Source organism: Narcine bancroftii, chromosome 2 (genome assembly GCF_036971445.1).
Source record: "Narcine bancroftii isolate sNarBan1 chromosome 2, sNarBan1.hap1, whole genome shotgun sequence".
NCBI lineage: Eukaryota > Metazoa > Chordata > Chondrichthyes > Torpediniformes > Narcinidae > Narcine > Narcine bancroftii.
The window spans coordinates 365,773,010-365,795,501 of NC_091470.1; the positions used below are offsets into that span (position 1 = coordinate 365,773,010).

General features: G+C 44.6%; 1 protein-coding gene and 2 long non-coding RNA genes across 4 annotated transcripts; 1 reads left to right on the forward strand and 2 right to left on the reverse strand.

Annotated features, from left to right (window-relative positions):
* Positions 1-120: 120 nt before the first annotated feature.
* On the reverse strand, positions 121-884 carry LOC138755831 (uncharacterized). Its single transcript, XR_011352581.1, has 2 exons — positions 524-884; positions 121-292 (listed from the first exon to the last, which is right to left on the reverse strand). It is a non-coding gene; the product is annotated as an uncharacterized lncRNA (long non-coding RNA).
* On the forward strand, positions 124-18,784 carry LOC138755830 (uncharacterized). The gene is made up of 3 exons (XR_011352580.1): positions 124-576; positions 4,778-4,934; positions 18,640-18,784. It is a non-coding gene; the product is annotated as an uncharacterized lncRNA (long non-coding RNA).
* osr2 (odd-skipped related transciption factor 2) lies at positions 4,537-13,385 on the reverse strand. 2 transcript variants are annotated; one of them, XM_069922521.1, is made up of 4 exons: positions 13,032-13,385; positions 6,679-7,383; positions 5,860-5,959; positions 4,537-5,000 (listed from the first exon to the last, which is right to left on the reverse strand). In XM_069922521.1, the coding sequence occupies exons 2-4, from the start codon at positions 7,332-7,334 to the stop codon at positions 4,818-4,820; spliced, it is 939 nt and encodes a 312-aa protein (XP_069778622.1). In that variant the 5' UTR covers positions 7,335-7,383; positions 13,032-13,385; the 3' UTR covers positions 4,537-4,817. The 2 variants fall into 2 exon arrangements, with proteins under 2 accessions (XP_069778622.1, XP_069778621.1); XM_069922520.1 differs by having other exon boundaries at positions 4,537-4,918; positions 13,032-13,112.
* Positions 18,785-22,492: the final 3,708 nt, after the last annotated feature.

A 22,492-nucleotide genomic window follows, 5' to 3' on the forward strand; every position in this document is an offset into this window, starting at 1 on the left:
TAAAGGGCCAACAGATAAATATACTTTCGATGCAGAAAATTTAAAAAAGGTCCCTGGATGGTGGGTGGGGGGTAGGGCAGGAAGGAAATCAGGCGTATTTATATGTTTACACTAGAAGGGTTCCAGTGGAATCATTCATTTTATTGTTACATGGTAACAATTTCCTTCGACGGCCACGATTTCCGTCAGGAATGTTCCTTTTATGTCTTAATTTTCCATCCGCCGACGATCCGTTTTAACTGGAGCACTTGAGGGTGGTGTGATCGATTCATTCCTGAGAGTGAAATTCGGACTGCCAAAACAACGTTAAAAAGAAAGGTGTAGGTTAATGGGGTGTAAATTGGACAGCACGGGCTTGTAGGGTCGAATTGGCCTGTTTCAGTGCTGTCCGTCCAAAACTTTAGTTATGGCGTACAAACTTATGCCTCTACAGTAATCTACCGTCAACCATCTGTCTACCACGTTGCCTTCTGATAAATCAATTCCAATAAGTTGTTTTCGAAATTACAATCGCCAGACATACATGGGTTTCCTCGGTATAAAATACTAAAGAGCTGGAAGATGAACCCACTGAAGGTCTGTGGTCTCTTTGAAACATGACGTTTTGTAGTTCTTGTGAGAAACTCGGTCTGCGAGTGAATCACCATAAAAAATGTTTGAACGATTCCCCCATTTTTATGACATGTGAAACACCACTGCTGGGTTATGTGGCGTCTGAACTGTCAATAGTCCTGTCCATTAACTTTATTTCCTTTAGCGCGTAACCTCGGTGCCTTTTGGACAACTTCGCGACCTCGTTATTTCAGCTCGAAGTATATTAAAATGGTCGCATTCATCGTTCCGTGCCTGGGGATCCGACCAGCAGAACTTCCCTCCAATGAGTCAGTGACATCAATATTTCAGAAATACGAGCTAGCTCTTTTGTTTTGCAAAGTTCGCTTCAAACTGTTGAAGGAATCTGCTAAATTTGAAAGTTATCGATTACTTCCATAGAATTAAATGATTTACAATGGAGATTTGCCGCTTAATTCAACCCGTTGGTACTTCACAAAATTGCTTCCCCAATCGCATTGTTTTATTTTAATTTGCTGATATTTATTGGAGCAGATTTTATTTAAAGGGTCGGGATGTGAAGCCTGTCTTTTGATAATATATATTAAATAGATTCTGCACCCCATGAGTAAAATTTCTGTCTTAGTTTGATTTTCTTCGACCATAAACTGCGTGAGGGGCAAACTGTCGATATGTTGTAGAAAATCAAATATAGGGAAATAATGACTTGATGCATTTCATCACAGCTGTAGCATAGTTTATTATTATTTTTCCCTTTGGCGGAGAAAGATTCGTGATACGAATGGCACAAGAGAATGATTGGAGAAGTGGATTCCCCTAGCCTCTGACATTTCTTTGAGTGGGCTAGCGATTTCACCTCGCCTTCTAATGCTGTGGCAACTCAATCCTCACCGCAGATTGTTGCATGTGGGCACACTCGACGACATGTAATTCTTAAATCTCAGCATCATTCTGAACGCGGCCTCTCCGCCGCGGAAAGGGAAGAGATTTTGCTAACCCCCTTGGTATTTTGCTTTTTCTACACTTGATGTCTATAAATTTACCACTGTATGACAAATATACACGCAAGTACCGCGGACAAATATTTATGTCTCCGTGTGTATATTTGGCGCGTGTAGGGATGAGGGCTGTGTAACTTTTGTAGCATTGGAATGCAGTTGTCGCGCCAAACAATATTGGGGGCTCGCATCATTTTCCATGGCGTCTACCCCTTGCTGTACAACATGATGGGAAAACGAGTTCAGAAGAGACCCGGCTGCATTTCAAAACCCCGCTGCGATCCAGACGTTTCGAGGAATTGTTCATGAAATGCGAATATTGATTTTAAACCGATAAATTACAGACTAAAACGGCCCTGTTATTAAAAAGCCTTGCTTTTTGTGTTGCAATTCCCATTTTTTTAAAAAAAACTAGTCAAGCCAATTTTCAAAACAGTTTACAACTGCCCTTACTTAAAATGCGAGGCAGAGAAAGGCGATCATCCATCAAAATAGCGTGGTTTGAAAGAAAAAGCAGACCATTCGTATCAAAACGGGGCTGATCACAACAACAACCACCCCTGATTTAACCAGGAACTTAACCACACTCAACCAGTCGCGGGTTACAGTCATCAAGGCCAAAATCCAAATGTTGGAGCACTTTAATTCAATCAACTGCAAATCGTGTTAGCATAGAAGAATACGTCTACAATCCTTTTATGGGATGGTGACGAGAAGACCATGTCAGGATAAAAAGGGAATGAAGATAATATTTTCCTTTAGAAAACATGAAACAGACTCGAGCGCTCATCCCTTATCCCTCTTCAAATGATTGGCGAAAGCGTCTTTCCGAGCAGCGCGCCACCAAGGCTGACAACGCTTCATTGCCACCAGTCAACAATCCCTCCCATCCACACGCCCCCCCCCCCTCCCCATTCCAGCCCACCGATTCACTGGAAAGATAGAGAGAGTTATTAGGGTCAGCATGCTCTCCAATGTGCCCACCATTGAGCCCGTAACCAGACTCAAAATATCTCGTCACGACTGCACCTGACGTGTGAGAAACTCCTTTGTCAATGCATTGTCTAAGAATGCCTCTTCGCCAAAAAAAATCCCCTTGAGATATGGCGCAAAGCCCCTTCCAACACACTTCTGAAGCATTAGGCCAACCACTTGTCGCATTAACTTGCACCTATTTATGCTCCACGTAGATCATCTGAATATGTTGAATATTTTAGCTGGAGTTCGCGGGTCATCAACTGGTTAACGTGACATCTTTAGAATATTGTATACACTGCAATTTAAACAGTGGACACCACTGTTTTGATTCCACGATAGGAAGTGATTTATGAACGACTTGAATGCTCCAATGTATAAAGAACCTCTTTGCTCCACTCAATCTCGTAGCCTTCAAACCAATTATGGTATCATGTCACCAAAGCCAAATGTATTTATATTCTAACATTGACAAGATGTTCTCCCTTAGGGAAAGTTGTTTCTTTTTTCATTCACTCCTTTCGCATGAAGCCATTTCAGTTTAATCGCTCCCAACAGTTCTGGTCCTTTTATGAACGGTGGAAACAGCACTAAGAACCTGGAAGCACGCAGAGTAAAGAAATAGAATAGTAGAAAGCGGAGGGAAGAGGTAACTGGTAAAAGTTTAACATTAGCAGTGTAATGCAGCATAGGGGCGTGGGCCGAACGGCTGTCTGCATTTATAAAAAGCCCAAGCTAAAATGTTAGGCAGTTTGAGCGATTTTAATTACGGTCGCGCATGTATTTAAATATCTCCGCTAATATTAAACAAAATACATTTCGAATCAACTTAAAATTCGACAACACGCTCCCCACGAAACATTGGGCTCCAATAACCGATTAAGAGTTTGATTTGTAAAAAAATGTCAATAAAACGAGCGACCCTCGGTACTCCGAATGAAAGTTAATGATAAAGTAGCCCAGATATCAATGCCTCACAGACAGAAAATGCAAATCTGGCAATGGAAGAGGGATATAGTAGATATTGTTATTCTTGGAGCTGGGACAATGAAGTTGGGAGCTGTTTACCCAGGTGCTCGCGTTTGTGGGTTTTCTTTTCAATGATCTTCGGCCTACAATAGTAAAACTAAGATTTTAAATAAAGCTTCTTTCATTAACCCCAGCCTCCAGCACAGAGGCTGGACTGTAAGAGTAAATTGCATTCTCCCACATTTTTAGGCAGAAACATTTGTGACGAAAATAACCGGACAGCTGAAATAAATTTGAGCCCCACGGTTGACAATATTTTCAACATACTCAGTGTCTAAGCTGAATTAACTAAGTCGAGAGTTAAACCCGGTGCGGTGGGTGGTTGTTGAAAAAGCTTTCTGTTTCACACTAGCTGATAAGTGGTCAACGTAGTCACGATGCTGCTTTATAAACTGGGGACTGTGGTGTGTGTGTGCACGTGTGTGTGTCTGTGCATGTGTGTGTGTGTGCATGTGTGTGTGTGTGTACATACATACACTTCTCTCAGGAAGATCATTCAGACTGAAGTTCGTCAGTAAATATGTTTACTGCAAGGATAGAATTTTACAAAAGAGAGGAATTATGGGGAAAAGGCGGAGGTGAGCCCGTCATCAGCCATGATCATATTGAAGGGCAGAGCAGGCTTGAGGGGCCGAACGGCCTGCTCCTGTTTCCATTCTAAAAGCGCCTGTCCCGACAACTCAATCAACCAATGCTGATTTCAGAACATGGTTCGTGGCGACTAACCCAGAGAAAGACGCAATTCCGTCGGAAAAATGTATCTTGGCCCAATCGAATATATTTCGGTGGAGATTAAATCTGCTGTGATCCCATATTCATTTCAAAATCTCCAAATAAACATCTTTATGACCCTTTAAGTTAGAAATATTCGCGTGGCTGTGCCTGCCTTAATTTGCATTCGACACAAGCACTGTTTGATTCTACTTTGATCTCCAACTCGGAAAAAAAAATAAAAGATATAATGGATTTATTTTGTTTTATTATTCACATGATTCGATGCTTTTCTCATTTGCTGGTCAAAAAGATAACAGTAAAAACATATTATGTACACATTTCTGAAAGCTCTGTTTCCAACCGTAATATGTATAAAACAATTGAAGTACATGAGTGCGGTTATTGTCTGTACCTTTTTTTGGGGGGGGGGGGTTTGGTTATTTATTTATTTGTTCGTTCATTTATTTATTTTGTACAATTATTCACAGCAAATTCAAGTAACGCGGAGGGGCTTGGCCGACGATTCGCTCAATATTCTGCTCGAGGAGTATGTGTTAGGCTGTGCCGCCGCAGGTCACAGTTACGCCGGAACACTTTGCCGCACCGCTCACAATTGTAGGGCTTGATGTCTGTATGGGTAAGAAGGTGAGTTTTCAAGTTACTTCTTTGATTAAAGGTTCTTCCGCATGTGGGACATTTGTGAGGAGATTCCTGTTCAGATTTGAAGTAAGCAAAGGATTAATTCCTCTCTTTTAAAAAGAAAGAAAACCATTGTGAACTCCTAACTTATAACAGAGAAACACGGTAACAGCAGAATACCCTGACCCGACTCAAAAGGCTAACTGACCATGTCCATCAATGGATTCTGCCTGACCCGCATTGTAAAGAAGTAAAAACTGAATGTTGAGGAGGTCAGACTTGAGCCCCTCATCAAGGTGTGATCAAAATGTAGGCAGGCGCCTGAATTGGTACTGTTCAAAAAGGCCTGCATTTTGCTCATACCTTTAATATATCTTTGCTGTACAAAGTACACTGTTTGACCTCCAGAGTTTCTCCAGCATTTTGCGCTTATGTTCTTCAATGGAGTGAAACAAGAAAATCTGCAGTCGCTCTGATTGTAGTAAATATACAAAAATGCTGCAGAAACTCGGCCGGTCCTCCATTAGAACCTCAGCCCTTCCTCAAGGTACCTCAAGCCCGAAACATTGGTCTGTTCACCTTTGCTCGAATAAAGGACACTGGTTGGGCTGCCGAGTTTCCTTCGCATTGTCTTTTTACTACAACCACGGCGTCTGAAGACTTTGGCGTGATACCCCTGCCTTCTATATTTTCCTTGACCTTTTTTTAAGATTGGGCCACTAAACTCATCATTGGAAAATTGCTCCATTAAAAATGACGCCTAAACCGATTGGACATTAATCGCAGGTTAAACACTTTCCCGACTCGACATAAGGAACGCACGAAGCTCCCACTCTTCCTTAAAATTATGCACAGTCCTGGGATTTGTCAAAGTTTGGATCTTTGCACTTCATGGGTCTTAAATCGTACGGAAACTTCTTGTTGGCCTTACCTGCATATGTAACGTTTTGTGAACTGCTAGGGTCCTAGACTGACAAAATCCTTTCCCGCACTCCTGACACTTGAAAGGTTTCTCTTTGGAATGAATGTATCTGCAAATCAACGCATTGTAAATTCTCAGTCATGCGTCCGCGTACACACACAGCAACCTGTTAATTTATACGTCGATCACATTCGCCGTGTTTTGAATTTGCTGATGGCGATTAGTTAATTATTCTCTGGCTTCCTGCCGTTCCTGCGCTAACCACCATCACTCCCACCCCCCACCCCACCAGGAGGCGAGGCCTCGGTGGAGGAGGAGGGGGGGGGAGGGGGTGAGGTGGGGTGGTGAAGGAAGGTGGGGGCTGGTGGGGCCGCTGCAGGCACTCACACAGCTCCCCCTTCAGCCTGAGACGCGCCGCATTGCTGCTTCCACCGGACCGTGAATTCAGGCCGGGGAATGCCGCTGGCAAGCAGGGAAGGAGTTGAGGTACATTTTTGAGATGCGCCAAAACCACAAACATAAAACAAAGTCAAAAAAAAACATTGAGTCATATTTCAAAATTACTGTTTAAAAATGAAAGCGATGATAGCTGAATAGTGGGATAAATTGAATAAGAAAACTCCATTAAAAATCTCTTGTCACTGCCCTCTGAAGTTCAAGAGGGCTAAAATCCCACATACAAGATCTTAAATAAAATGCTATGAACATTTCCACAATATGACATCGCCCGGGTATTTGTTGGAAGCCAGTAGGTGTGTTGGCTGGTTGATTTCCCTTTGTTAAACCCGCACGAATTGCCGGATTTGGAGCCGAGTTACCCCAACTCACCTGTGGTCCCGCAAATGATCCTGTCTTCTGAACGCCTTGTGACAGATATCACAGGTGTAGGGTCTCTCGTCTGTGTGGGTCCTCTCGTGGATGAGGAGGTTGTAGGATTTGGTAAAATGCCTGCCGCAGAATTTGCAGATGAACTCCTTTTTGGTCTTGGAAGGGAGCCTCCCCCTGGAAGGTTTCCTGTCCAGAGTCAGTTTACCCACGTCGCCGTGGGACCCTCCTACCCCGGGACTCAGCTTGGGGAAATCTCCGGGCTTTGGCGGGTCTTCTTGGGTGGCCGCCAGCGCCAAGTTGGCAAAGTCAAAGCGGGGCCGGTCCTTCTGGAGGGAGGGGATGATGTGGGCGACTGTCCCTTGCTTCGGCTGGAAGACGTGCGTACTAAAAGGCAACGCGGGGAACGGAAACCGGCCGTCCATGAACCTCTGAGCAGCGGCCATCTCGGTGAATGTCGACCTGGCGATTCCGTGCAGGTGAGGGTAACCCAATGTCCACTGGTTCATGTGCATGGTTTGAAAGGTGCTCAGTCCGTACAAACCCTGCAGGTGGTCCACGGCCGAGGGGAACGTGTTCACAGCTTGCAAGAAGGAATAATTGGTCAACTGGAGCGGGGGGTGAAGGGGTATTGGCGCTGGCAGTGTCTTGCTCCCCATCTCGGTAGAAAGGTAACCTTGAGAGCTGGCCAGTTCCTCCCGCCAACCTCTAAGCAAGAACAGAAAGGGAAATCATTTAGTCTTTGAGCGACCTGAACCAAAGGTTCACATTCAACAGGCGAACGAGAGCCGTATCAAGTCAAGTCAGAAAACGTTCTCAAGAGTTCCTATTTAAGTGCGTCCTTTATTGTTCGCTCTGGTTTCAACTTTGACTCAAAGTGGCGGTGTCCTCACAAAACGCCTCGCTACAAATGACAAAATACCTTTTAGTTCGGTATACGTTTGAGATAGAGGGATTAAAAAAAAAGTTTGAGAAATGTGTCTTGAACTGAACTAGCACCCCTTCCCTCCATATATCGCAACAAGGTAGGCGTTACGACGTAGAGTGTGGACTGGCAGCCTTGCCAATGGAACTGAAGCGTTGCCGTGGTCTCCGAGCATTTCTTTACATCGTTAACTTGCAGATACCAATGGATTGCTTGGCAGGCGAGCGTTCCTTTTGCAATCCCCACAGCGTTTTTTTTTTAATGAGGATGAGAGCTAATGGCTAAACTACTTTAACTTTACGAGGTCGCCGAGGCGGTCAATAAAGAAGTTACGAACACAAATAAAATTGAACATCTCGAAACCCAGGAAGGTAAGCAGTTCCTTGGGTGAGTAGGTGCGAGGGGATCCAGTTCTTCCTCTATCTGCCTTAAAGAAGGGCTCAGGGCCGAAACGTCGATTTCTCCTTCTGTGACACTCCTGCTGACCTCCTCCAGCATTTCTGCCCCCACAGTGCCTGCAGACTTTCGTGTTTCCCTCGGTTCTTCCCTTTTCCCGCCGTTACTTGGGGCCCTTGGAAAGCACGAATAGGGGTCACTTCTCCCACTCGCGTCCCTTTCATGACTCATTTGATGTGCGGGCACTGGCAGCTCAATGCACTTTCGTCACCTTTACCCAAGGTTGGTGAGTGAGAGGCCGTAAATTCGCTGTCACTGCGGAGACGGGGAGGTTGGTGGAATCGAGTTTGTCCAGATCCGAACAGAGTTTATTTTTCTTCTTTTAAGAACAACTCGTTCATCAAGATAATTGAGGAGTGGGGGGGGGGGGGGGGCAGTGGTGAGTGGGTAGGTTGAGGAAACAACAATCTAGCAAATGCCTTGTGCGTTAAACAACCCCACGACTCGGCAGAGATGGTCTGCCGCGGGAAACGTGTTTGATTCACTCGAAAGATAACGTCTAGCTCTCTGGAAAAATAACCAAAAAAGATTCCTGCTTCTCAAGTTAAAACAAATCACGGTTCAGCTCGGTTTGAGATATGCCCGCATTGTCAAGGCCCAACATTTGTCAAGGAGAACATGGAACTGTTGCAGAATGGGAACGCGTCCGAATTAACAAGATTTTAAAGTTTAATACTCACCACATCATGATAGATGTTAATGTTTCAGGAACCATATTTGTTCAGGCGTTTTATTGAACGGAATAGTCGGTTCTAAGCCAACTATTATGTTTCAGAGACGACGTTGACGCTGGTGTAAAATAAAAATGAAAGCAAGGTTCCAGTAGTTAAATCTTGAAATCGCCGACTGGTGTTGCTATCCCTTTGAAAACAATTGGAACTGGTTGCGAAAGTTGGAGATCTGTGCTCAGAGCGACAGTCTCAACAAAAGAGCTCTTGACACGCTCGATCAGATGCTGAAGGTGCCGCCAGGAGAATCAGTGGCTTGTTTTGTTGTTTGAACTCGTATTTTTGCCAGTGATAGAAATCTGCCCTCTTGGTGAACGCCGGGTGCTCAATTTGAGCTCAGACCGAATTCCTCTCCAGTGACCTGAAAGGACCGAGTCGATGAGATCGACCTGTCAACTTTCCCGTTACAGATTATCCGTCTGCCGAGGGGTGAGTGGGTGAATTGTTATCACCCCTCGCCCCTTTCCCTCACTGATCTTATCAACTACAAACCGCCATTACTTTATCGACAAATTTCTAAACACCGATCGCTCACTGGCGTTCTTTTCTACCGGCAACTAAATCGGGGGTTTGGAATGTATTGTTATCTGTAGATAGGTATTCCACTCCACTTTACTCCTTCATCAAAATCAGTATTGTTAAAATCCATATCTTCATTGGGATTAACCTGTTATCATGCTGGCTTAAATTTGATATTCATTCCAAATATCGACCTCTTTAAAAAATCTATTGTAATTTCAACAGTGAGATCGCCTTCACCTTTTTAAAATTGCGTTGTTCATAGCCAACCCATTCTTGTGTACGTTTTGCCTGATGTCTTTTCCGGGAATGAACGCCAGCATCAGAACGGATACGTGAAATCTAATGCAATGGGGCCTTTCTCAGCCCGTCAAATTGTGAGTGTTGGGGGGCTTGTGTATCTGTCTTTAAGATACTGTTCCTGTGAGTAGGTGGGTGGTGTTTCTCTGCGTGCCTGGTTCTCTGGAGTGGTGGATGTCACTGTGTGTAAGTCAACGTGGACATGTTTGTTTGTGCAAATGGTTGGTGTGTGAGTGCTTTTGTGGGACCATGAGCGATTTCAGTTCTCAAGCACGGGGATAAAACGCCATTGAAATAGTAAGAATGTTCCCAGAAAGAATCTTGCACGACCCAGCGTTTTCACACGCTTGCGGTTAACAGTAATCATGGCACCTAGCAAGAAATCTATACATCCCCAAAGACTCCTGCTTTAGCCTTCACACCGACCTTAACCTCCTGAGCCATAATTGCGTTCAGGAACTATTGCTTCAAATTCCACTGAACGCTGGTTTTAACTCGCCCCCCAAATCATGCCTATTGTATCCGAGAGAGCTTGGCATAATCAGAAGGGATATTTGATTCAAGGCCTCCACAAACTTCAGATACCCTGATCTTACATTGTGCAAAGTATTCAGGGAAACTCAACGTGGCCAAAAAAATAAGTGGGGGAACGGCGGCGCCTGAGTTGGTTCTTTTTTCCCTTGAAATCAGTGTGTGCGATGTTATAAACCATCTGCCCCCAGGTTCGGATCGTTAAACTCTACTGATTAGGCCACCGACGAGAAACCTCAGCCAATTTCTGTTGGTTACCAGATTCCTTTATTTAAATTATCGCTGTTTTTTTCCCCCACAGTTAACCGCACAACCAGCCGCGGCGTGCAACATCTCATTATTCGTCTTAATGTCGTCGTGTCCCCCCCCCCCCCGACACAAAGAACCGATTCAAAGCGGGATTCGTCATTTTCTTTAGAGTTGAAACCGGGAAGTAATTCAGCGCGGTTCTTCCATTACTACAGTGCATGCCTCATTCCCCCCCACCCCCCCCCCCCCCCAAAATTTCCAGACGGAGAATCCATTGCAAGCTTTGCTCTCCAGAGTCCGTTCTCTCGTCAAAGTTTTGTGCTGTGGGAAATATTATGTGTAACACAATCCCAAAAACAGCTGTAAAGCAGCAAAGCAGATTCACTGAAAAGTTACATCGAGATCTCGACCCCTCCAAGGTTCCTGGATCAAGCACTCAGTTGCTGTCCTCTGTCGGATTTTGGGGTTCCCTTGTATACTAACTGGAATTTCCAAAGGGCAAGAAGCTGCTTCCAACATTTTCTCACCGGAATGGGGACGGTGGGCTTGCTATAACATTTGTCCTAATTAAAACGACAGACATTTAACAACCCAGACCCGCCGCGACATATTTAGTTTCATTTTTAACCAGTATTTCAACACTTCCCCAGCCAGGCAAAGCGACCCGTAACTTCCTGAATCGTCAGTGCTATTATATGAACGTGTTAATTTGGGAATTACACCACCGAACGGCATCGACCCATAGAAAACATAAGGTAGAGGTCAAAGCATTTCCATGTGTTGGCAAAGAAATGTTGACTCAGGGGGTTATTGTCGACAGTTTTGCCTGTTTTATAATAAAGGTGGCGTGCGCGCGAATCACTTCTGATAACCGAAGACCAGATCTGACCGTCTCTGCATCGTTTGAAGCACGAGGAGATCGCTTCATCGAAAGATACCCCCAAAATTTCGGATTATGGGGATCGGAGATAATAATGAGCCCGCGTGGTTTTCATCATCAAGCAACGTGCAAGGAGACAGCAAAACGGTTCTTCCCCGGCTTCAGGCCATCTTGAGTCGTCAAGAGGCTCTCGCAAACCGACCCTTCCTTTCGTCTGGGTTCGACGAAAATCCCTCCCCATCTGATGAAATGCCATCCAAGCCGAATCGGAGATCACGGCAAGGATCTCCATCGGCGTTGGTCGCTGGGAGGTCCACCCCAAGGATTCTAATCAGATTCAGCTCACGAGAGAGAGAGAGAAAATGTTTCGAAAGTGAATTCCGCTGAGGTGAAAGTAAATTTATGCAGTGGGAGAAAATTGGGAATTGACAGCATTCCAATTGTGTTAACAATGAGAAGAAAGTTCGGAGTTCGGGCTAATCCAACCGGGACCGATGGTTGGGACTCGTGCACTGACACAGATGTTGAGTTAACAATCGGAATTCCAGCTCAGAAATTGTGATGATACTATTTCATCAATTATGTATCGTGGAAACGCTTGACGGGGCGAGGTGTCATTTACGGTCAACGATTTTCTCATTCGAGCTGGCAAGAGGGTGAGAAGCAAAATCACCCTGCGTTGGTTGCACTTCGAGGTGTGCGCAGATTGAAGACGCTTGTCAGGATTGGTGTTTCAACCCCCACCCACGCATCTATAAAAACGATTTTCTCTCGGAGTTGAACGCCTTAATTCGGTGTAATTGCAAAAAAAGGGCCAATTCTTGAACCAAGGCGCTTTCTCCTTTCCTACGGCTCCTGGCCAACAGTTGTCCATTGACAGGGTCTCTCTCTCTCTCACACACACTCTCTCACACATACACACACTCCCACATACACACTCTCTCACACACACACACCCACATACACACACACTCTCTAACACACACACTCCCACATACACACACTCTCTCACACACACTCCCACATACACACACTCTCTCACACACACTCCCACATACACACACTCTCTCACACACACTCCATCACACACACACTCCCACACACAAACTCCCACATACACACACTCTCTCACACACACTCCCACATACACACACTCTCTCACACACACTCCCACATACACACACTCTCTCACACACACTCCCATACACACACACTCTCTCACACACACACTCCCACATACACACACTCTCTCACACACACTCCCACATACACACACTCTCTCACACACACACTCCCACATACACACACTCCATCACACACACACTCCCACACACAAACTCCCACATACACACACTCTCTCACACACACTCCCATACACACACACACACACACACAGAGCTTTCAGGACGATCAGATCTCCCGAATGAATCGCTGCTGTGGTACATTGGAGCTCAGTCCCGGTCCCTGTTATTTTGGTTTCCTTCGGCCTCAGCGAGGATAGCGAAGGAGCAAAGCCTTGGCCATGTTCTCGTCCACCATCCCAAGCCGCGCGGGAGCGCGCACCCCTCCCGCCCACGCCGCACTCCACCGCTGGGAAATCGTGCAAACGGGCTTTCCAATCGGGAGAAAGACCTGGTGGAAGCAGCATTAACATTTCAGGCAAGTCCAATCTCTAGCCAAGGGGGTTCATTTACCATGAATTCCACGTGACTAGTCTCACTTTTTGTGACCGAGGAACGACTTCACGGACATTTAAAAAGCCCCTTACCGGTAACACGGGGTCCTAAACTTTCCAACAATCCCAGCGACGGGCAAGAGGAACTTCTTGAATACAAACGGCTTAATCCAGTCCGTCAAGAGCGCATCTTGCAGCCGAGTTAGGCAACTCTTTCCAACTTGTCCCTGGTTGCCGACTGCATGCTCCGCCGGGGAAAGTTTGGCTGACAGGGGCTGGTCGGGTGTTAACGAGCCGGGCTGCGGGCTGCGATCCGGGTCGATGGTGAGTCTTTGCTCTCGTTGTCCCTCTGAACTCGCCTTCCAGGTTCCATCACATTTCACTCGGGCACAGGGCGGCCGCGCGCCTGCGCACAGCCGGGGGGAGGATGAACTCCAGCAGGAACGATTGACATGGGTTCAAGGTCTCAGTCATGTGTTGACTCCTGTTTGGATGGCAACACGTCCTTAAAGGGACGGCAGCCTTTTTGAAGACCCGAGTGGTCTTGGGACGTCAGCTATTAGGGGCGTGCAAGGTGAGATTGGGAGGGGGTGCTGGTGGCTTTTGATTGAAAACGAGAAGGGAGGGGGTGAGAGGATGAGCCAAAAATCGACCGAGAAATAGAGGTGGTGAAAAAAAATCACACGAAAGGAAGAATAAAGCCGAGAAATCTTGGTGACGAGAGCACGGATTTGGAAGGGTTTTTTTTATTCCTGATCAGTCACTTTGAGAAACAGGACACTGGGCAACAACTTCACAGATCTTTATCCAGCTTGCAAAAATGTTCGCTTTTTTTTAGGCTCAAGAATAGATATAGTATTGGAAGGAGCGACGGGCTGAAGGCAACGCCGGAGAAACTCAGCAGGTCCAACGGTGTCGGAAGATCATCGCCGACCTTTCGGGATTGAGGTGAACGAGGAAGGTTCCAACCAAGCCCTCGATGAAGGGGCTCAAGTCCGAAACGTTCCTTCTGTATCTTTGCTACATAAAATACACCCATTTGGACCTGCCGAGTCTCTCCGGCATCGAGCTTCTACTTCACCCAACGGAGTCTGCAGACTTTCCGCCTGCCTCTTCGGAACCCTCTGGGTCAAATGTCAACGCGCCCGGTTTTGCCCCGATGGACAAGTCGAGGCCCCCTCATTTTACCCACTTTGCACCCCCTCCCCCCGGCCTGTTTCAAGCGCCTTGGCTTTTGGGAAATGCGACGGTTTCAAGTCCAGTGAGTTGTTTCAAGTCCTTTTTAAGAAGCGCGCTGACTTGTTCCCCCTGAAGTTCTGGAGCACAGATGAGGAACTCTGTGACTCTGCAGTTGATTCTTTTAAAAAGAATCCTTTTCACTCCCTGTAATTATTTGACTGGATGAGGCACGGTTGAGCTCTAAAATATTAAAATAAAGTTTAAGAGAGTCTAAGGATTCTGCGAATCTATGAAACCTTATTTTAATATTTAGGAACGAAGCTTTGCTTCGCACCACCTCCTTAGATTTTCACCAAATGACCTGGAACCCAACAGAACCCATGCTGTTAATAAAAAAAAAAGTTCTGTTTTATTTAAAGGAATTCAACGTTTGGAAAGAGTCGGTTGTTTTTCAGGCAAGCGACCTCGACTAATAACCTTAAAATAAGGTGCGGCCAACTCGGAAATGGGACGTTTCGCTTAAAACGGACTCCTTCAGAATGAAATCTCAAAGGCGTATTATTCCCCACCCCCTTCGGATGATTCTCCAATTCATTCAGCAACGTGATATTTTCAGATGATTCTCACCTGGATCAACCTACTGCCGCCGCAGTTTCACGGCCGGTTGCTCGAGATTTTGAGTGTATTAGTATAGATCCTGAATCAAATTCGTCTTATTTTTAAACACCATCCTCTATCGTGACTCACAGAATATATTTTCCCCGAGGAATTTCACACCGCAAGGGAGAAACGAAATTATGTTCAGGGCTCAGTTTCTGGGACTGGAGAAGACGAGTGAAAGAAACGCGACCAAACGAAGCGCTGAGGGAGACCAAGGCACTGGGGAGGGGGGGGGGGGGGGGGGAACGACGCTGATCTGTGGATTTCTTTGATCGGTAGTTGGGATTTTGTATTTATTCTGTTGAGAAGCCTGACGTCAAGAAGGAGGCTGTAAATCTTGCTGCAATGTGTGTGTGTTAGGAAGCGGAACAGTATTACGCAGACTCGCATGTTCTTGACATGTTTTGACATAATCCAAGAAAGACACTTATCTTTTTGCACCTTCAAGACACGCCAGGCTCACCGCGAACTGTGTTGGTTTCAGATCAATTTCCTCCGGAGATATCCGCGAATTTCCCCATAGCCAGGTGCAACTTGGCTGAGAGAGAGAGACGCCCCGCCACTTTTTGCCCCATTTTCCTCAATTGGCGAAATAGACCGAGTGCGCAGAAAGTGGCTGAAAAGTTTGCAACCAAGTCTTGGTGCTGCGCTTTGATGTCAACCAAAGCGAAGCCAACACAGAGCACACATTCCAAGAATAATTAGGGCGCTTGATTGGCCTGATTAACTTTCAACCGATGCCAAACCTGATTTAATTTACTCACAGAGTTTTTAAAAAAACAATGTCCATCGAGATCTACTTCGCTGGAGGTGAAACGAGCTCCGACCGTCGACGGTTGGAGCATCGCTGGCGCTTCATCGCCGCTGGGACCCAGATCTCCCGACCACACAACTTGTGTGGGGCAACCTTCATTACGACCAGTCGATAGTTCAAGGAGGGTTCTTGACACCTTTTCTCGGGCAACTGGGGATCAGCGCTGAAGGTTCGCCTCGCCAAATATCCCCAGGTCCCGAAAATGTGGAAAAATATATAGCCAAATTATTTTCTGCGCTCTACGATGGAAATCTCGATTGGCCAAATAAAGGTTATTTTTATTTGGCAGTTGCCACTGTGCTTAAGTTAATAAGGAGGGGGATCATAGATATCCAATACAATACATATGCATTTGAATTGGCGAAAAACATCCCAGAAGTTTTATTATTGGAAAGTTTTATTTATCCGTTTACAATCGAGGTAACTTCCTACATTAAACATAACATTTCGGTCTGCATAATAGATCCGATTTGTGAGAATGGTTTAGAATGCGCGAAAAGAATTGCATTCGAAATGAACCCTTGCTGATCGGATGGTCTTTTGGGGGGGAAAAGTGCCTCTGTTGGCAGGTTATTCTTTCGCGGACCGTGTCTATATGACAAACCAAATCTCCTCGGATCGGAGACCGTCAGAATTTCCCCTTTAAAATTGAAACGATTGCCACAATAAACAATCTGACCTCTTGGTGACTAAGAAGGGTTCCTTCCACCCATTCAATATCAGAACCAACCCAGAACATTTCGGGTGAGATTTAGTGGGTAACAAATTTTAATCCACAGCACATTGCGACGCGAGAAATAAATAGGGCGGTGGGGTGGGTCCACGGAATCAGAAACACACTTGGTAAGTTCATCTTTTGAACATGCATTTTGCTACTTAAATGCGCAGAGATTCCATGCCAATAACATCTGACTATCAGGCTGAGTCTCTAAATCTCTTTTAGGGCTATTTCGGAAACGACCAGCGTTTCTCGTCTGACTAACTGAATTGAACAGCGATGATACTGTTCTCCAAAACATTATATTATCCGCCCCACAGAGGACAGTAAAGGCAACGTGTTCCCTCATTTTAGTTTCTCCCCAGCTCAAGTTGAGTTTAGTTTTCGAAACGTCATTTTGAAGTATATTGAAAGGAAGTGCTTTCTATTGATTAAAAAACCCCCCAGACGTGCTTCTTCGACAAGTCCGCAATGGAATGTCGACGGCCATAAATGTTTATGTCTCAAGATACATGACAATTGGAATATCAAGATTATCCACGAGAACACGATGAGTTTGTACCTTAGAGTCTGAAATCAGATCTGAAGTGGTGTTTCATAGGATTCAACCCGCGATGCCATTTTATGAGGTCTTTCAGAATGTTATTGATTGAAAAAGTTGGGTGCTTGCAAGTATTTGGAGATCTTGAGAACTTTTCAAAACTCGCTGAAGTGGCAGGTTGGACAAAGCACCTGGGAGCCTGTCACCGGCCTGGGGCGCCGCCCAGCGGCCGCTGTGAGGATTAACGGAGTGAAGGGACCGATCAAGCAGTTCCCCCAAAACGTACCTAACTTTAATATTTTCCACCCAACTAATGCATAACAGATTAGGAAAATGAATGATGTAAAAAGAAAAATATGCGCGACAAATTTAAACCAGAGCGAACCGTAACGTGATTTTTTTAATAAAGACTCAAATTTTGCTCAGAATGTTGGAACATTTGGTTATTACATGTTGCAGCGTTGCCGGAATAATATTCCTTAAACGTCTCCAGTTTAAAATCAAATACATTAGGACAACAGACATTTTCGTGAGATTATGTTGGAAAGAGTCCGATTCATCTTCCTGTATTTTTAGAAAGTTCTAACCTCTTTCATTCGTGTCTCTGGTCGTTTAAAAACAGATACAAAAGGATTACTTTACAGATGAAGTAACTACATCGTTCGATTCATAATCACCATTAAGGAACGGTTTTATGAAGCTAAGTTTAACACAGATGTGAAGAATTTAATCTGCCCCATAAACTCGGTGTTAACGAAGTGTCAAAATGCGTTTTGATCCAACATTGGGGAACGATTTCTACCAAGTTACTGCTCTGTGGTGAACGATTCGGACCGTTGTTAAATGTTAATGTTTTTTTAAAATCATTTTAAACGAACACCCGTGGTGACAAACGACAGGAGGACAACCCAATATCGCTGACCAACCTTGTTTAAGTGCATTTGGCAAACAAGCGTTGTCAGACATCTATAAAACAACGAAATATTTGCAGCTGTGTTTTGTTCTCTTTTGAAAATGAAATATATTTTAGGACCATATCCTCCGGACTAACTTTTAGTTCAATAGCAGGCCAACTGTGTTAGGTGGATGGGCAATGTTTCGAGTCTTCGCGTTCCCCCTTCCCATTCTCTCCTTAAGTGGCTTGGTGTCATATTCTTGTGAACTGCTTTGGAAACGCTTACTTCGTTAGAGGCGCTGTACAAAATTAATTGTCTTGTGACTGAACGCAAGACCTTTTCTTTCTCCCGACACCTGTGTAACATTCCCGGTTGCTCTGTGTGTTGTTCGCCGGACGACAACCAAACAAAACCAGGCTGGAGTCATACAAGAACTTGGGCTAAATGTCATATAATCGGAAAAATAATCAGGTATTTCCATGAGGATCATTTAGTTATCTTTTTTTTTTTGGGGGGGGGGACTGCAGTCTCCCCGTTTTCAATAAGCATTCACGCCAAATCTTAGTTCATGAAGTTTATTTGGGGGAATTTTGTGAAACAAAACCAACATGGTCAGGATTCAAACTTTTTTATCCAATTGCTGAACCATGATATCACTAAAGATTAGCATTTCCTGATGATTAACTCCGTTTTATCACTGGAGCCTGATCTATATTTCAAGTCAAACATTTTAGGAAACATCTGATATCCACTCTTTGGAAAGAACAAGTGAATTCATTTTATAATTGTTATCCCTTTCGAGCAAATCGGATTATTCGAAATATTTTAATCCACCCGCAAAGCGATTTGGAAAGTTTATTGCGCTAACACCTTTTTTTCCCCTCTCTCCATAGACGTTGACTGGCCGGACATTCCCTCCTAGTTACCAATGTAATTGCTGCGTTTAACCAAGTTCGTTTTTAAGATGCATTCGAGAGGATTTACAATATCGAATACATCAGGTTCAGGAAAACTTTCATGAAAGTCAACCCAGTTATCCGCCCTCTCCTTTAACCAGTAAATTCTGGAATATTGGAAATGTGTCCTGATAATTCCACTCAAATGCTGTTCAATTTTCTACGCCACCGACTTCAGTGAAACTAATTTATTTGTCTAAATAAGGGTTCCCAGCCTTGGCAATCAGTACGAAATTCTGGTTACACAACAGCTCAATCTATCCCCCACCCCACGTGAAATTAATTGTCTTGTGACTGAACACAAGACCTTTTCTTTGGCACGTTTATTTTGGCCAAATCCTGTGTCAGGGACTATTAGGAATGATGTAATATCCCTCTGTGCATCGAAAGGATCAATGACGCCCTCCTCTTATCACCAAAGCATTGATTCCCTTGGAATAATTTTCCCAAATCTTCCGTGGACAGGGAAACCAGAAAAGAGGAAGCGCAGTTTCTGCGTCTCTCCATTCGAAATAATCTTTGTAAGATCAATCTTGACTCAAAGATCTGATTTATTTTGGGGCATTTTGATGCATGTTCTTGCGTTTCAATTGTGTCCCATGATCTGGAGCGGGTCAATTGGTTTTTAAAAATTAAATCGTCAGATTTAAAGTGGTGAATACACTTTTTAACCAGATGGAATAATCTCGAGCAGAGCGACATTTCTCCTTTAAAAAACCCCGAACGGTATTGAGTTAAACTTGGGCATTGGCCCTGGGCGCTGTCATCTGAGTGAGGGCTGTCGAACGGTCAATCCTGAACGCACTGGACAATCAACGTGCAAAACAACCAATTGGAAAAAGTCAAGCAGTTATTATGTTTTGTTTTTCATAAATGAACTTCAAAGATCGTATTAGATTTCACTGGAAACCACTCCACAACAATACCATGACAACACACGAACAAACTCATCAAAACACAACCCCCTGCCCAGTTCACTGCTCACAATGACAGCGCTCGGAATGACAGGGGTTCGGGAGATGCCACACACACACACACACACACACACACGTATAGATCGCGGCGAGGAATAGACACGGAAATAAAGGACTTAGCACACGACAGAAGCAAATTGACAAGTGGTTGAAGTAAAACACAATGTTGGAGAAACTCAGCAGGCCAAACAGTGCAGCAAAGAGAAAAGTTGGTTCTGTATCTCTATAAAGTTCCACGGAGTCTCTCCAGCATCGTGTTTTTTACTTGACAAGCTCAGTTATGACTTGATTTTATTTTTTTTACCGAGACGGAGACACCAGGACTCAATGGGGGACAAATTGTAACGGGCAAAGACGAATAAGCGAGAGGTCAGGAGCTAGGGCAGAATCCCAAGGAATGGGATAAGGAGGGAGGGAGTTATTGAAGAGCCCTCACAACATCACTTCTAATAGTGAGGACACGCAGATCGGCACCATATTTGTCGACTGAGCCCAGGGAGGATTAGAAGTAATTCATATAAGAGGAATTGATGTCACCGTCGCCAAAGGTTGCATGAACCGAAGGAACTTTTCTAAAAATAAAGGAACGGAAGCGAGCTGATGAACTGTCCGACAATATTAATGTGAGATGCCAAAGCATCCGTGATTCATAATTAAATCCCCATGCATTGAACCTTGAGGGAAAGCGGTACAACATGAACTGAGTGATGGGATAATAAAGGCAGATACTCACGGGGATGAGAGAACATTGCTCAGTGGGAGATGGAAATAGACATACTTGATGAGAGGAGGCAGCTAAATGGTTGAACCAACCTTTTTCAGAGCAGACTATAAAGACAAGTAGCCGGAATTCTCAGGGTCTGCCATGAACCAGAATCTTCATTACCTCTCTTTTCCTTTCAGTCACCAAACATCAAAAGTCTTGAAAGTTAAACTTCCTGGGAACTTTTTGAAAATTTGTAAAACACCTCGCAAATAGCACAGAAGTCAACAAAAAGTGAACGAACGAAACAAAAATAGCACCCCTTCTAACTAACGGCTTCATCCGAAATGTATGTCAACTTACTTCCACCTAAACGCAATCACAGACCCATGACCTTGTCACTTTCTGTTCATCCGCTCATGAGGATGTTGACGAAAAATAGCAAGTGTTAACATGACAAACAGTCTATAATAATAACTTGTCTGATATACTTCATCAGATCACAATTCCATAACGTTAAAGGATCAATGTCCACAGAAACATGGGAGAAAAATTAAAATTGTGCACGTCATTCTATAAACATAGATTGAAATAAAATAGTATTTACTAAACAAATCTTGAATCGGACCACTCGATTAACAGAGCAAGAGAGCTACACTCAGGCCGGGGAGAAGAGTTTAAAAAGGAGCGTCTCGTTGGGGACTGTGAGACCGGGACTGTGAACAAGAGGAGAAGCGTTTCTAAAGCAGTGGGGGGGGGGCAAGGTGTTTTTTTTTTCTTCAATTTATTCACTGGCTCATTAAATATAGCCTTCCTATAAAAGGAAGTGTGGAGTGGCCCACTGTAGGAATGGGAATTTGGTTTGAGAGGCTTTGGTGGAGGTGTAAGAGTGAAGGTAATGTAAGGACAGGTTTTTCTAACCCTTTCCTCTTTAATAGACAGTGTGAATGGCAGCAGGGGCAGGAACATGCTCCTCTTGCATAATCTGGGTAGTCAGGGAAACCATCGGTATCCATGATGACTTCATCTGCTAGAAGTGCATGCAACTGCAGGGAATTGGAGCTGGAGTTGGATGAATTCCAGATCATTCAGGAAGACAAGGGGGTGATAGGCAGGAGTTACAGGGACGCAGTCACACCTAGGAGGCAGGAGGAAGGTCGCTGGGTGACATTCAGGAGAGGGAAAGGGAAGACAGATGTAGAGTAGGGTTATTCCCCCTCAGTGACAAATAAACCCCTTTTGATACTCTTGAGGGGGATGACTTTTATGGGTCAGGTAGCAGCCAGGCCAATAGCACTGTGGCTCTGAGCCTCAGAAGGGAAGGGAAGTCAGGTAGAGTGATAGTCGAAGGGGGCTTGATAGTCAGGGGAACAGATAGAAGATTCTGCGGCCGCAAGAGACACTCCAGGATCGTGTGTTGCCTCCTGTTTGCCTCTGAGCAGGTGCTAAATCTTGTTCCAAATGACATAGGCAGGATTAGGTAGAGGTGGTAATCTCTGGATTACTCCTGGTGCCACAAGCTAGGGAAGGTCAGAACAGGAAGACAGTGTAGACAAATGTGTGGCTGAAGGGATGGTGCAGAGGACTGTTTCAAGTTCTTGGATCATTGGGATCTTCTGGGGAAGGCGTGATCTGCATAAGTGGGAATGGTTTGCAGTTGAATTCAATGGAAGCCAATGTCCTAATAAGGAAGTTTGCTAATGCTGTTGTGGGGGGGGGGGGGGATTTGAGGAATGGCCTGTCAGTGGGGCTTTGGAAAAATGTATTAGCTCATTAGCAAGCTCCTCCAAAAAGCCATCTTGCAGGCTTTCTACAAATTCTCACTCTTGACATCCAGTCCCAATCTGTTTTCCCAATCTATTTGCATGTTAAAATTCCACACGACTATCATAACATTGCCCTTCTGACATGTGTTTTCTATATGCTGTTGTTGTCTACAGCCCAACTACTGTTTGGAGGTCTGAGTATACAGTAACTGCCAAATGTGTCTTTTTACCCTTGACATTTCTTAACTCAATCCACAATGATGTCACCTCTTTCTAATAATTTAATGTTATTCCATACCAAATGAGATACACCGCCCCCTCTGCTAATTTGCCTATCATTTCATTAT

Coding starts and splice junctions, on each gene's coding strand:
- osr2 (XM_069922521.1), bottom strand. CDS start 7,334: ATGGGGAGCAAGACACTGCCAGCGCCAATACCCCTTCACCCCCCGCTC. Junction 5,960..6,678: donor GATCATTTGCGGGACCACAG/GTGAGTTGGGGT, acceptor GTTGATTTGCAG/ATACATTCATTCCAAAGAGA. Junction 5,001..5,859: donor ACAAAACGTTACATATGCAG/GTAAGGCCAACA, acceptor AAATCTGAACAG/GAATCTCCTCACAAATGTCC.